Source organism: Guillardia theta (assembly GCF_000315625.1).
Source record: "Guillardia theta CCMP2712 unplaced genomic scaffold GUITHscaffold_322, whole genome shotgun sequence".
NCBI classification, from domain to species: Eukaryota; class Cryptophyceae; order Pyrenomonadales; family Geminigeraceae; genus Guillardia; species Guillardia theta.
The window spans coordinates 1-14,841 of NW_005434355.1; the positions used below are offsets into that span (position 1 = coordinate 1).

At 47.7% G+C, this 14,841-nt stretch overlaps 5 protein-coding genes across 5 annotated transcripts; 1 reads left to right on the top strand and 4 right to left on the bottom strand.

Moving 5' to 3' along the window:
- Window positions 1-13: 13 nt before the first annotated feature.
- GUITHDRAFT_122377 (hypothetical protein) lies at window positions 14-2,805 on the bottom strand (the record flags this gene model as incomplete). Its single annotated transcript, XM_005818349.1, has 1 exon — window positions 14-2,805. A coding segment is annotated over one exon (2,792 nt), but the record flags the coding sequence as incomplete, so codon positions are not given.
- Window positions 2,806-7,721: 4,916 nt separating this feature from the next.
- Window positions 7,722-8,114, bottom strand: GUITHDRAFT_156582 (hypothetical protein; the record flags this gene model as incomplete). Its single annotated transcript, XM_005818350.1, has 1 exon — window positions 7,722-8,114. A coding segment is annotated over one exon (393 nt), but the record flags the coding sequence as incomplete, so codon positions are not given.
- Window positions 8,115-8,942: 828 nt separating this feature from the next.
- Window positions 8,943-9,923, bottom strand: GUITHDRAFT_44290 (hypothetical protein; the record flags this gene model as incomplete). The annotated part of the gene is made up of 2 exons (XM_005818351.1): window positions 8,943-9,161; window positions 9,558-9,923. Coding segments are annotated over 2 exons (585 nt in total), but the record flags the coding sequence as incomplete, so codon positions are not given.
- Window positions 9,924-10,139: 216 nt separating this feature from the next.
- GUITHDRAFT_42973 (hypothetical protein) lies at window positions 10,140-10,642 on the bottom strand (the record flags this gene model as incomplete). Its single annotated transcript, XM_005818352.1, has 4 exons — window positions 10,140-10,166; window positions 10,215-10,282; window positions 10,346-10,408; window positions 10,462-10,642. Coding segments are annotated over 4 exons (339 nt in total), but the record flags the coding sequence as incomplete, so codon positions are not given.
- Window positions 10,643-12,985: 2,343 nt separating this feature from the next.
- GUITHDRAFT_149306 (hypothetical protein) lies at window positions 12,986-13,531 on the top strand (the record flags this gene model as incomplete). Its single annotated transcript, XM_005818353.1, has 1 exon — window positions 12,986-13,531. One exon carries the CDS (start codon window positions 12,986-12,988, stop codon window positions 13,529-13,531), a length of 546 nt encoding a protein of 181 aa, XP_005818410.1.
- Between the last annotated feature and the right edge of the window lie 1,310 nt (window positions 13,532-14,841).

The window sequence follows — 14,841 nt, forward strand, 5'->3', positions numbered from 1 at the left end:
CGTAGTCCTTGACCCATTGCTGGAGTGATCGCTGTTGGTGTCATCGATGCAATCCTCGATGGCAGCACTGGTGTCGGTGTCTGCATTGTACAGTTTGTGCTTGCGGGACGAGGGATTGAGGAACTCCGGGTAGTTCTGCTGTAGGTAATCCATGTTGGCAAGCCTCAACCCAGATGTGCCATGCGTGAGGAGGTCCGCCCAGTCAAAGTCGTAACCCCCCAAGAGGGAGCCCTGCACCCCCGCGGCCCACTTGTCCACCTTGGTGTCGCTCACAATTCCCCAGACATCCGACAGCTGCATATCCGTGCAGACCCAGGTGGGCATCCACACGGCTTCCATCGTACGGTAAACCGCCAACCACTGCGAGAAGGTGGAATAGGACCCTGCAGAGCAGATCGAGTAGAACTCCTGCGTCGTGGCGGCATCCAGAGCGGTCCCCTGCAATGACGCCGTCTGGCAAACACCCGTGGGAACAGAGCAGCTTGTGCCGTCTGTGGATTTCCAACCGCAGTAGCAGCGGGTGGTGAAGGAGGAGAGATTCAGCCCGTAGGCCCCGTACGATGCCGTCTGCATACCCGTGAGATGAGGGGGCATCGTGTAGGATGTCCCGCTGGCATCCAGGGTGATGCGGTTGCCCGAGGCCGAGGGGAGGATGTCATAGGCGACAGGCCTTACCGTGGATTGGGAGTTCCTGCACCGCTGGCTCTTGGATGGCATGTACCTCACATCCCCTCCCCTGAATCCGTGATAGAACGGCGACTCTGCCTTGGCCTTGGAGAGCAGTGTCTGTACCGTCTCCTCGATGCCGTCAACGTATCCCGAGGAGGGGTTCGCAGTGGCATCGTGCTGGTAGGCGCTGTAGATGGTGTCGAGGGCAAGCCCGTCCAGCGTGCTGTTGAGAGGGAGGACGGCAAAGGTCTGCGAGAGAACGTTGGTGCACACCTGCCAGAGGTTCTGCGACGATTTCGGGTCGAGTATGTCCTCCGTGTCGTACCGGAGGATGGGTTTCGAGGTGTCAAACAGGGACTCATCCTTGGCCTGCGTCTTTTGGCTCTCCGTGAGGTTGGAGGAGTATTCATTGAACATTGTCACATTGGTGTAGATGTCGATGATGTGCTGGTTGATCTTCTCGTAGATGCCCGAGAGCACATCCTCCGTCTCTAGGATGTCAAAGTTGATGCCCTGGATGTCCTTCGAAGTCCAGAGGTCCGGCTCGTTGGCCTTGCCGCAACGGAGGTTGTTCGTTCCGTCTCCGCACTGGCAGCCAAAGAGGAGGGTGTTGGTGAGGACATCGCGGAATTGCCTCAGCTTCGCCCTCACCCCATTCTGCACTGCCTGTCGGAGCAGGTTGTTGCTGCTATCGGTGTTGAATCTCTTCAGCGTCTGGATGAAGCTGTGGATGATTGCCATCCTTCCCGGCCCGCCGCAGGAGAAGGGAGAGACCTGCGGGCAGCATGCGTCTTGGGCCGGGTCGCAGCCTGCCGATGGAATCTGGAATGTGCGATCCAGGGTAGAGGAACGGTAGTACTGAAGGACCTGAAGCGAGCGCGATCCGCCCGACGGCCAGAGCTCGGCTGCGGAGAACGGCCCTAGGAAGTAACAGTCGAAGAGCTGGTGGATGACATCCCCCTCCATCGAGAAGAAGTTGAGATCGAGCTCTGTGTTGGACCAGCCCAGCACCTCGGGTGTGAATAGCGCCCTGGCCTCCGCCGCCACCGCGTCGTACTCGTCCTGAACGGACTGGTACAGGGCCTGCGATCCGGGCACGTAGCTTACCGCATGCAGCGAGGCGATCGGGACGCGGTTGCTCGTCCTCCCCGACCAGATGTATTGCGGGAGCTGGCACTGGGAGGAGAGCGAGGTGCTGAGGCACTGGCTGAACTCGTGGGCAATCGCCGGATTGGGGTTCTGTGCCGGACCCGTGAAGACCTCGCAGCCATCGATGTCTGCATAGTCCGCATTGTCGGAGGAGAAGCTTGCGATGCTATACAAGAAGTAATTCACACGGCTTGTGTTCATCAGGGTGAGGTAGCCGAGGAGGCAGGCATCCGTTCCGGTTCCCACGCGCACGGACTCGGAGAAGCAATTCAGCACCGATTGCTGGATGAATGAGGGGTTGTACACATTGTCGATGATGAATCCAAGGTTCTGCAGGTCGGGGTAGAGCTGGTAGTTGGAGATGTAGGCAGCCCCCGTGTCCCATACCTTGTTGGCAAAGTTGGAGCGGCAGCGCGTGAGCACAGTCCCAGCATCGATCCCCTGACGCTCCAACAAGGGGAGCGTTGGGCGGTAGGTGTCGCAGCTCCCAAACCGCGTGGTGGTTGCCATGCAACGCAGGTAGGCATCCATCCCCTTGCCCGTCGATGGGTTGTATCGGCATGCGTCGACCAGCTCCTGGAACGTGTACGGGTTGAATATGAGGTATGGCTTGCCGTCGGACCTCAGGATCTGCATCACACCGGTGCACCAGAAGGCATGCTCCCTGATGCCCTCACCCCTCCTCGCGCTGTTGATGTGGTGTGCATAATCCCCGCACGCACACTTTGCAATGGTCGTCGTTGTGATATCCGGCAGCTTGCAGTGCTTCTCGTCGATGGTCTGCAGGACATCCATGAACCCGTAGACCACGCCTCGCATGTAGCTCAGCGTCGCATCCGCGGAGTGGTACAGCGGTGAGAGGTTGAGGGTGAATCCCAGGTCGATGAAACGGCTGGCCACCTGCGAGGCCGCGTTGTTCAGTGTGGAGGAGCTGCCGCCAAGGGCAAACGATTGGACGTCCTTGCCTCTTTCTTTGTAACCTAACATGTACAAAGCATTGGCATTTTCTTACACAAAGTAAACTGAGCCTGACCAGCTTCTCTTATTCGCTGCATTCTCGCCCTTCCATCATCCTGATCTTTTCCTCGCTTGACACCCTTGGGCCAATGCGAGTTGCATGCTGCGATATCATCAATTGTTTGGAACCAAGCGATAAGTGGAACAAAGCGCTCAGGTGCTATGCAGGCTGCAATGCATCGCCGGCATTCCAACCATATGGATAAGTTTGCCAAACTTTGCGCTGCTCATATTACTTGCAGCGAAAGTCAACCATTCCAGATGATAAGGACAATGTATGAGACTTGCGCAGAAGAATGTGCAAACACTTCCACACGACGGTGAGTGTGCACGATTCCACATACACAAGAATGCTGCGCAGAAGCATCTACCAATTTCTTGTCTAACCACTCTTTTGATGAATGAGCATCGACTTCTCTAACATGTACATCAGGTCATGCAGGCTCATGGAGAAATGATGATGTTGTTAGCAACAACTTGGCTTTGTTTTATTGAAGTACGTTGAAAACATCACCTAGGCCGCTACATATTCCCATGTCCGCTTTGCAACAGTTCTAAACCACGTATCACCATAAAGTTGTACATCATTCGACTAGTCCGATAACATCTTCATGTAGAGCCTCAGTTTCAAGCACAACGCGGTTTGGAGCGATACTGTGACTTGTTTGCCTGGTATGATTACATGTGACATGCTCTCTTACACAATTGAAGAGTATTGTAAAAATTTCAGTCAAGCGGTGCACAGTTCAGCCTTTCTTTCTTACTATTCATCAAACATAGTGTATCAGACAGATGTCATCGTGTGGATCGACGCAAAATAAAGATGAACTCGAAGTTCTGTCTGAAAAATGACCCTTTGCAAGTACTGATGGATCGAGAGCAAGTTCTTGATGCTGTATCATTAAGAAGTAAAATGACAGTCATTTGCCAGTACTTTACGACTCGTATCCATCAGCTTAAAATATGCACACCTGAGTTTCATTCCATGAATCATCTTTCCTCCCGCATTCAAACTGAGAAACTCAGTGCTAGTCAACTCATGGGCATGGTTTCAGAGTTTGAATTCCCAGCAAGTTGAGGAAGGACAAGGCAGACAGAAGCGTGAAAGAAAGTTGAGGGTCATCAGGGAAGGTCTGACGAGAGTCTGAGACTCATGGACAGGGAAGGATAGGGATGCGCAAGTGTGGAGGGCAGGGAGATGGGGAGGGAGACACCCTCTGCTAAATGTATTTTAAAAGGTACCCATTACAGTACCAGACCAAGACCTGTACCCCCCACCCCCCTGTCGCGTCCGTTGGGTTCGAATATTTGAAATACTACCACGCCTACCCATCAGGTTCTGGTACAAATCATTACTCCACTATACAAGCGCTATGTGACCCTATCCAAAGACAAATAGGAACGATTGTTTACTTATCTAAGCTCTCAATTACCCCCGCCGTTGCCGTTGAACTTGCAGCGCTGGAAATGGATTTTTAAACCTTCCAATCCTTGGATTTTTTACTCACACACAAATTTTTGTACTGGAAAACGCCTGGATCTGGTACAAATCCCAATTGTCAGCAAGTTCCTTGACCCGACAACGCTATGGGAGATTGGCCGGGGGCCTGATCTCTCCGGGCGGCCGTGACCGGTCAGCGGACCGTGTCAGCAGGCCCGTGACATGTCAGCCGGCTGACAGGGGCCGTGACCCGGCTGACAGGCTCACCTGACCGGTCACGTGACACATCACGTGACCGAGACAAGACTTTTTTATATCGCAGATCCAAAAACCCATTGGACATTTCTCCCAGGGGGAAGAAAACCTCCCTTGACCCCCCTGTTTCTCGACGGATCCTGCCGGCCGGGCCCGTCAGTAGACCGACTGCAGCCTTCAGCCCCGCCTCAGACCCCCTGGAGGCCCGCCAGGAGGCTAAGTGTCCGGAGCCTCGGATTGGCCGGGGGCCTGATCTCTCCGGGCGGCCGTGACACCCCAGACGTTCTTATGTTCCTGACAAGGATCGGACAGGGATACATGTTCTCTACTACCTCAATTTTTGGCAGCACTTTTCGTCGGTACTTCAAGCTTCTAGAGGACTACAACACATTGCAGAATGAGAACGCACGTCTAAATCAAGAGATTGTTGCTTTGCGGGAGAAGTCAGAACAATTGAAACCTTTATTTGATATTCAGAAACTCACATTTGCCAACTTATGGCGCACGATTTTTCCGAAGAAGGAATATCCACAAGGTGTTGACAGCATGTCAGAAAGTGATCATCTCGGATACCTGAGAACAGTTTTGAGTTGTCTACAGCCCGTCATTTGTATTTTGGAATCTTGCTTGCAAAACTTGAGTCCTGGTTATTCAATCAGCAAGATGTTTGGTTATCTGATTGCAATACCTCAGAGAAAAACCTCTGTGTTGAATTTGGAAAATTTTCTTTCCGGTTTTTCATCCTCGATCACAAAAACTCTCAGATGCCGTATCCTCTCAAACAATTCGATACGTATGGCTCTGCGTAGAATTTCTTCATGTTTGATGCCGACTGCTGAACAAATTGCAAGGGAGTCCCTGGAGAGGGGAATTTCGCATAGCTCTATTTGTCATGTATACTCGATGTATCACTACACGGGTATGATGCCTTGTCCCAAATTGGTCACAACTTCAAGAGCTCAGATCAAAAAGCATGTCCAAGAATTATTGGGGCTTGTGGAAACTGCAGATGGATACAGAATTCCTCTTGAAAGGAGACTCGAACTGCATTTGATGGAATACATGGAACAACAACATGTTCATCTGTTGGACATCAAAAAGTTGCTTACATTGCTTGCGTTCGACGGAACAAGACTGGGTTCATCTGCTCAATCTAACTCATCGCATTGTGAATTTACCCTAACCTGCGCAGCTGTCTTTTCAAGATTTGTGGAAACACTTGTTAGGCAGCAGGAAGATTTTCTTAATTCCCCACTGTCTTTAGCTACATTTCTTTTAATATGTATGGATGATACTATCGAAAATGTGAAGCGAAATTTTTGGGAAATGTATTTGCAAGAGCTGATTGCGCTCATCAAAGACACTACCTTAGATAATGGGAAAATTTTAAAGGCTGGGCTGCATTTCTATCGCGATCCTGAAACCAACCAACTTACCTGTCTTGGAGGTCGGGCACGGACAGCATCTTCTCTGGAAGATGTTCCAGAGGTGGTATTGCCCCTTGAAATTTACTTCAAGGGTGACATGAAAGGGTTTTGGAATCTGGTTGCGATGAAAGGTATCCGTGGAACGCACTGCTGCTTGTTTTGCAACATCAGTACAAGTGCGAAGCATGAGATGTTTCACATAATCAATGTCGAGACAGAGCAATCTGTTTCTAATTTTTGTGCGGAAGTGTCGATACCTGTAGATTGCTTTTGGATTCTCAACGACGGTGCAGCTGAAGGCGGTTCAAACATTGTTCAATTATGTATGTTCAACCGCCAAACTCTCAGTCAGGCTGACAAGGCTGCTCTGCGAAGTTCAAGATCATCAAATATGTTGCACGCAGGGCAAAGGGTAGTGGTTTTGAAGCAAGATGAATCTTTCACGCGACAACATGACATGCTCAACCAATGTGGCTTAACATGCAAAAGTATGATTCTTTGCATGCTTCATCTCAAGCTGAGGATTACTTCATGCTTTGTCAAGTGGTTTTACAAAACAGCCACCAAGATGAGATTGCTCCAAGCTGTCAATCGTGTATTGGTGACATCTGGAATTAATTACAATCTGGAAGGATCATCTGATAGACTACCAAGCTTGAATGGTGAGCAGTGCGATGATATGGTGGAAGTTGCTCTACCAAGAATTGTTGATGTGTTAATCAACGATTCTGTACTGAACAATCAGTTCCAGTTCCAAGAGGTTTTCAAGATCTGGTCTCGAATCCTTTCTACAATCACAAAAACCCACAGAAATTATTTTCAACCCGGAGAGATAGAATCCCTACAAGGAAGGATCAATTCGTTTGTAATCAAGTACGTGTCTTTGACTGGCGACAAACAAATGTTTTCAGCAATTTACTTCCATATGTTGAGTTCGGGACATGTCTCAGACCTTTTCCGTCATCACATGGATGTGAATGAACTGCCCTTAGGACTTCTCAGTATGAGCACCAACGAGTTAAGACATAAGGTAGAGTTTGCATTGAACTTCGAACCTCATTCTTGCGTACTTAATGTACTTATCAGTTGCGGGGAAGAGGAGCATGGAGGCAAGCGGGTGCCCAAGCGAATAAGAACATGAAAAGGGATCTAGCGGCGGCAGGTTTGGATAAAGACAACGATGATCCTGAGGTTATCAGGCAGGCAGCGAAAAGACACAGAGGTTTGTACACGTTCATAAACATGGCTTGTAACCAGTTTGTCACGGGTATTTCCATTCTCTCCTTTCAACCTTCAAATGGTTCCATAATTGTGCTGGAATGAGTCTCAACAGTGCACAAAATGAAATCTCATGGCTTTTGAATTCATACTCACGAGTTCCCTTCTTCTCAAAGGTCTCACTTCTTGACTTCAACCACTGATTCAACTTCTTTTTGACTTCAGTCATATCTCGACAAATCCGATTGTACTCCGACGCAGAACAGAAAGTTGTTTGCACCATCTTTTCAACGAGGGATGCCGGGTTTGCCATGGAGAAGTGAGAGATTTCACAGTATTTGTTCTTTTTGACATTGTCTTCATGAAAAAATATGTACCCATGCACTCTGAAATTATCCTCGAGATCATCGTTGGCATGATCCAACATGCAAGGAAAGCTGAAGAAACAAATGTTTTGTATAGCTTTTACATCGACCGTATCCTTGTAACTTGATTGAAAGCAATCACGGTTTCCAATTTTGGTCAAAATTCTTTTCAGGGCCCACACAGGGTACTCGATTAGTTGTAATGTTCTCGTCTACATGTTCCAAGAGGACTCGATCATACATGATGTACACTTCGACAACCTGTGCATCTGAATCCAGCGATTTGATCATCCCCAGTCGATTCACTTCAACGCCCCTGTGATCTTCACACTGATATTGAACCCCTATGCCAGGCTCAAGTCTGATATTCAAATCACTCCTTGGCTTGTTCCAGTACATCCTGGGCAAGTCTCGATCATCAACTGACATCTGCAGGATCATTGGAAGCCTCAAATCTTCAGGTGTCTTTGACTCATCACAAGTCTCTTCCTGCTCCAAGGATGTGTCGAAATCTTCCTGCCTTCGCCTTTTCTGAATTCCATTTGATGCTGATACACGACGAGGAAGATTCATTTGTTCACAGTGTCTTAACTGGGGCCGCTGTGATGGATAGGGGAGCAGGGGGTGAGGAAAGGGAGCAGGGAGGGGCAGGGAAGCATGGAGAGAGGGAGGGGAACCCCCCACACCTGGCTAGTCCGATGTACGACCGGTAATTTATCGTATAATTTAGGTATAAAGGTGGGGTAGAAGTATATACCCGTAGGCGAGTGACCCCTACGATTTCAAGAAAAATATTTACACTTGTAAGACCAAAACAGGAGATTACAATTCTTTATTGTCGGTTTTTCCATTTACTATAGAAGTAACATAAAAATTGTTCGGAAATGGACCCCACCCCTCTAAACGTATCATTTAGTACCCACCCCTGCATGTCGAACCCCCATCCCCACCCTCCGCTTTGTGTGGCCACCCGCCTCAGAGTGTCCAACACTTAGCCAAATTTTCACAATTCGAGTCAACACACAACTTGAACGCATCGTTGCATCTTTACGTCACCCGCGGTTCGAGGTTCCATACCATTTATGTAAGATCTAAACTTCAATTCCACAGCCACTCCAGTTCATCAGGTCTAGAGGTGCACTTGACTCGCAGTTTGCGAACATAACTTGTCCATTTTAGCTGTCCACTTCGATTCGTCGAACTGCTACTGGCAGCTCCAATGTCGATCCAATTCAGGTATTGATGGGCATACTTCATGAAGAATTCATTCGTTTCTCGGACTGAAGGATTCCCCCGCTCTATACAAACCAGTTGGTCCATTTCCCTCCTTCTCGCTTCATTGTCCTGTTCGCTGTCCCTGATCACCTTCCTTATGAATTGATGAAAATGCCTCATGAAAAACTTCATATCTGTCAATCGTTTATCTTGGCTCTTCTGTGTCAAATCTTTTCCCCTCATACGTTTCAGCGGTGGAAGTCCTTTTAAATTGTTGCCACAATGCCAAATGCTCCAGGCTGCCTCTGTTACTCCTGCTTCGTCCGATACTCGTATATCTTCCGGAAGAAGCCTCTGACCTTGGCACTGCTGTACTTCCGGCTGCTGCTGTGAATGAAGTGGCTCCTGACATACTTCCTCTTGCCGTTGTTGCACTTGCTGTGGTTGCACTACCTGCTGCTGCTGCTGCTGCTGCTGCTGCTGCTGCAGGTGCTGGAGCAATTCAAGTTGTTGCTGCTGCAAATTCTCTATCATCCGTTTCTGCATGTCCCACCCTTCCTGTAGCTTTGCAACTACTTCTCGTAGTTGCATTTGCACCGTGAAGTTCTCGTGGCCATGATTTTGTTGCATAGATACTTCAAGCTGTTGTAGCAATAGCAGGCGATTTTCCTCATTCTTTCCCTGAGACTGTTTAAAATAGTTGACAATCTCCTTGAATTCCACCTCCATCTTTTGCATCATGCTGTCTTGCTTCAGTCTCAGCTGTTCATTGGCTGCCACCAGCTGTTCATTGGCTGCCACCAGCTGTTCATTGCCTGCCACCACTTGATCAAGCTTCTCTTGCAAAAGTTGTGTCTTCATCATCCACTGCTTTTCGTGAACCAGTGATGTGACATGAGGCGGACATCCAGTACTACGATAAATGGGAACCTGCACAGTGCACATCATGTTCTCGGAACTTTCATTCATCTCTATGGGTACGTCTGTAGGAAGCAGAACTAAAACTTGCTCTTTCAGCTGTTCATAAATTCCAGTATCCCGAAACAATGCGCAGCTCCATAATGGATGACTGGGGTCCAACTCCTTTCTCAAGTAATCGAAATGATACACAATGCTTGCTAAGCAATGTATCAGAATCCCATTCATATTCCCTGGCAATGTAGGAAAACATAACTGAATCGTACTCTGTACTAATTCATCATTTCCCTTCTTGAACTGTGGAGGTAATGACGCAAACATCGCCGAATGAATGGGTAATCCACAGGCCGTACGACCAACAAACAGATCTGATGCAGCCTCGTACTTGAAGTAAGTCTTGGGAATTGTTCCGTTGTTCCAACTGGCTCGGTCAGAAACCGCGGTAACTGATGGACAGTGAGTAGAACCACTTGTACAATACGTCGCTGCACCCTACACGTAGGGTTCAAACAATCTTCACATCATCAATCAATATCTCACCTTTCGAATGGAGTGGGTGCCTAAATCCTCCTTGTTCATCCCAAGTCTTTGCAGCTCCTGACAGACAGCTTTCCGAATGGCTCGGTAATCATACGGAGCATCCTGTGCGTTAGAAGATTCATCACACTCACCCCGTTCGGGCAGTGTCATGACTTTCTGCAGACAATTGACAAAACGATGGTATTGACTGCCACCTATCATGCCCAAAAAATGCATCATTATCAACCACATTTCATGCCAAGTACACCTGGAAACAACTTCCTGGTGTCTGGAGAATGACTCATAAGGTACACACCCATAGCAAGAATGGGGCAAATTGCAGGACAGATCGGATTGGCATATATTGATTTCGGCTCGTTCCGTTCTCCAACTTGATCTGTCTTGCTATGAGGAAAACATATCCACATGTGATCGTCTTTCCATCCCATGTGTTGAAACAGAATCTCAGCCGTATTGACAGATCTGCAGATCAGATTCCAACTTAGTATCAGGAAGGTACGACCAACTATTAAATCCATCTTCTTACATTTCAGCAACTCTCCACCCATTATGACATACAAACTAAAGGGTAATGGATCCTTGCCAGATGACAATTTCGTTCCACTCACGGCTCTCTCATCTGCGATGGTGTTCTGAAGACCTTTATAGAAATCGGCTATCTGAACGTCGAACTTTCTCCTGTACGTTTTGGTCTTGTGGTGCCTTCTATAGAAATGCCTAACACCTGATCTCAAAGCTACGTATGACGAGAATTTCAACTTTTTTTTCATCATGACATTTACCACATAGCTGGTCCATTGCTTGTATGAGAACCTTCTCGTGTTGAATGGTAACAATTCTCTTCTCTTCAACAATTCTTTGATCTTCTTGGTAATTGGACCACGATTTCTGGGTTCGTTGTCTAAACAACTCTTGAATTCGTGATTCAAACAAAATGGTTTGGTTTCATACAACCATGCAATCAGCTGACTTACAGAACTGAAGTAACATGCCTTCGAATTGTCCGAGAGCATCCTGTCTTTGACAGACTCGATTTTTTCTCTTGTTTCTTGTTCGTCCTCGCCTTCCATTTCCTCCACTTCCTCGTTATCGTCCTCGTCGTCGTCTTCTTCTGTGATCGTTCTCCTTGTTGCATACCCGTCTAGTTCTGTTAGTCCCTGAAACGTAGTCTTCTTCTGTGATCGTTCTCCTTGTTGCATACCCGTCTAGTTCTGTTAGTCCCTGAAACGTATTCCACAATTGATTCCGCGATTTGTTCTTCAGAGATGGAAGGAACAACTTTTGGGGTTTGCTGCTGCGCTGAAGTTTTTGGTCCCTTTGTTCCTTTTGGGTTGCGAGTCGAGCAACCACAATCACTCCACTCTTCACTCCATTCACTAGCACAAAGATGATGAAACATGTTTGAGCAGACAGTACATTGATACAGTTGAGCTGCGTCGTCCCTAACCTTGCATCGTGAACCGAACAAGCATTTCTGACGGCTACCTTGTGATCCAGCGGCTGTGGCCATGCTGAGCGATTTGCGCGGGTTGCAGGTATGAAAGGGGGGGTGGGGGGTGGAGGGGGCCGGGGGCTGCAATAAACTACTACGCAGGAGGCTCAGGATTTAGGGGGTAGGAGCAATTAGAGGTCCAGAGTTGAGTGAAAAAAAATCTCTAATTGAAATTTCCTGTTTTGGTCATGATGTTTTTCAATAAATTTTTACAAATAAGACATCCCCTCTGTCAACCCGTAAAAGTAGGGGTACTCAGATTCCGCACCCCTAAAATAGTTTTAATAAAGTTTGGGATTTCAGGAAATCCGGCGGACAGGAATTTGAACTAGGAAAAATCCTGAAAACGCTAGCTAATTTTCATTAAAATCCTGAGATCTCCATTGCAAGTATCCCTCCCCTCCTCCTTCCATGCTCTTACGGTAGGTTTTCTGCGTGCTGATGCTGACCCTGTGCGATTCTAAGTTCCTGAATGCTTGCACGTTGCTGTCACTGTTCGTTGCCATCGGTGCGTCGGGATCATTGAAAACGGACAGTATGTCAAACTCATCTCCTTCCCGCGTCCGTTTACGTGGCCTGCCACCCACCCCAAGTCTCTTGCCGCCTCGCTGACATGTTCCGCAATAGTCCCCTTGATCGCTATTAGCACGTTGAAAGGCACATCATCCGAATATGGAATTTTTTTTGGCAACTTCGACATACCTTCAACTGTGCATCATCTCTTTCCCGCAACTGACAATCAGGTCCAAATAAGCATGTGCTGCCATTTTCAGTCCAGTTCCGATGATATATCGCGATGTTTTGCCCCAATCCTGCAATGTGACCAGGCCCAATCCTGAAGACTGGTGTAAGATGGAAGGGATTGCTTGGCAAACAGCAAGAAATGAGTGCATACCGGATGATGAAGGATGAAATAAGCTGGAAGGCGACGATGGAATGCTTGTGGTGCTCTTGGTTGTACCACTTGGTTGTACCACTGTGGTAGTTTGCATTGTAGCACCGGTACTTTCAAAATGTAAACGTTACCTTCACCCCTTCTGCAGTGGTTTTTAGATGGGGTATCAATTGACCCACCCCACGGGATTACAGGCATGTATCACCCCCCACCCCCCTTCCTTCCTACTTGTGCGATCCTCTATCCCTGTGTTTTTCTTTCCCTTGTGTACCGGTCGTACTGAACAAAAAATGTTATCTCCTGATCATTGTGAGATGGTCGGAGCACAAGAAAGATTGTTTATTAGAGAAATCGAAGACATACAATTGCTTATTGTACAAGACGATGCGTCAGCATGGTGTGGACAAGTGGAAGATAGAACTGTATGAACGGTTTCCATGTAGTAACAGAACAGAATTGAGGAAGAAAGAAGGTGACATCATAAAGCAGATAGGAACATTGAGTTCCATTGTATCGGGACGTGACAAGAAAGAATATAGTGAGGCGAATGCTGAGCATTTGAAGGAGCGCAGCAGGAAGTATGCTGAAGAGAACAAAGAGAAGTTGAAGCAGCGCTATGAACACTACTATCAAGAGAACAAGGAAAAAATAAGTGAGAGGAGCAAGATGCGTAGGGAGACTCTTACAGAAGAGCAACGCGAGATAAATAGACAAAGACGCAAGGAATACTATGATAAACATGCGGAAGAAGATAAAGAAAGGAGTAAACAGTACTATCAAGAGAACAAGGATAAGATCAATGAAAGAAAGAGGCAAATGCGAAAGCAAAAGAAAGAAACGATGGGAGCAGCAACGAATAAGAAGGAAGGCGATGATGAATTAGTTGAAGATATTGGTAGACTTGATATCAATCAAAATGAAACTGACTAAGTATGTATTGATCTATCATATTTTTATTAGTTTGGCACTATTATGATCATAATGATGGGACATGGCAAGTTGTATTGCTTGAATGAGTGACACTTGTAGCATTCAATAATATACTTAGTGTGTAGTATACATTCCTTATCATCAGTAATAAATTTGTTAGGAATCTTGTTTTAGTCTTCACTATGATCATGGTGAATAGGTAGGATATGGCAAGCTTACCCTATATTTGGCAGATTGGTCATGTAGGGTAATACCGCCTATACTCTCAGAGTCATCCTGCATCAGTCATCACTGGCAGCAGGCAACGTCCCGGCATACACACATCCTAGGCATCGCTCTTTTCGAAACGTTTTCAGAACAGATGACGTTTCCCAGTTACGGTCATCTTCTCGAAGCAGCCACACTTGACGAATGATCCGGTCTTGCTTGTTTGCATCGGCGTGTATCATGTCCCATGGTGCAAGCGCAAGCAGCTCTTCCATCACGTCTGTGCGTCTGTGGTGGCCCAGGCAGGCGAGGTAAACCATTGCGGCAGATGCGACAAACCAGCACCGGAGAAGGAGAGCAGACCTTTGAAGCGCCGCCGTAAATGTGGCGTCATGCCCAATCAATCTTGGACATACTCAAAGATCCAGGCAGGAGATCGTTGGAGGGTGATCAGTACAGGGAAGCTTTCCATGATCTGGCGTCCAAGCGGGTCAATATCAGCACCCAAAGAAATGACGCATATCGTCTCCCTGCCATGCTTGACTTGCCCAAATCCTCCAAGGCTTACGAGGTGGGCGCCCTATCCGCCGCAGGCGGCTCCTATCTAAGTGTCATTGCCTTACTTTGCTCTTGAGGCAGCCTGTACCGAAGTGAACCTGTATTAGCACATGGAGCACTACAAGGCTGTGGAGATTGACAAGTATGAGGCGACAAAGGATTGATATCGATGCGGAAGAATGAGAGAAAGAGAGTCGAAGAGAAACGGCGGGGCTTTGAAAGCAGTGGCAACTGAGGTAGGAGGTTTGGAAAGGTGTGGAGATATGCACCAGATGTTGAAGAGCTCGGATATTATCTCGCCGCATGTAAATGTTGAATTGAACATCCTGCTAGGCTTCAGAGAAGTCCCGAATAGACCGGAGCATCTCGCTGTGTAGGGGAACCACCATGTTGTGACAGCATGCTTGCTTTTCTGCGAAGTTGATTCATAGAGTAATCAGTGACGTGAGATGAAAGCAGGAGGTCACGGCAGCAACTCACACCATCATCGCAAAACAAACTTCCATCTGCGAGTTGCTAGCACGGTTCGTCAGTGGAAGAGTCTA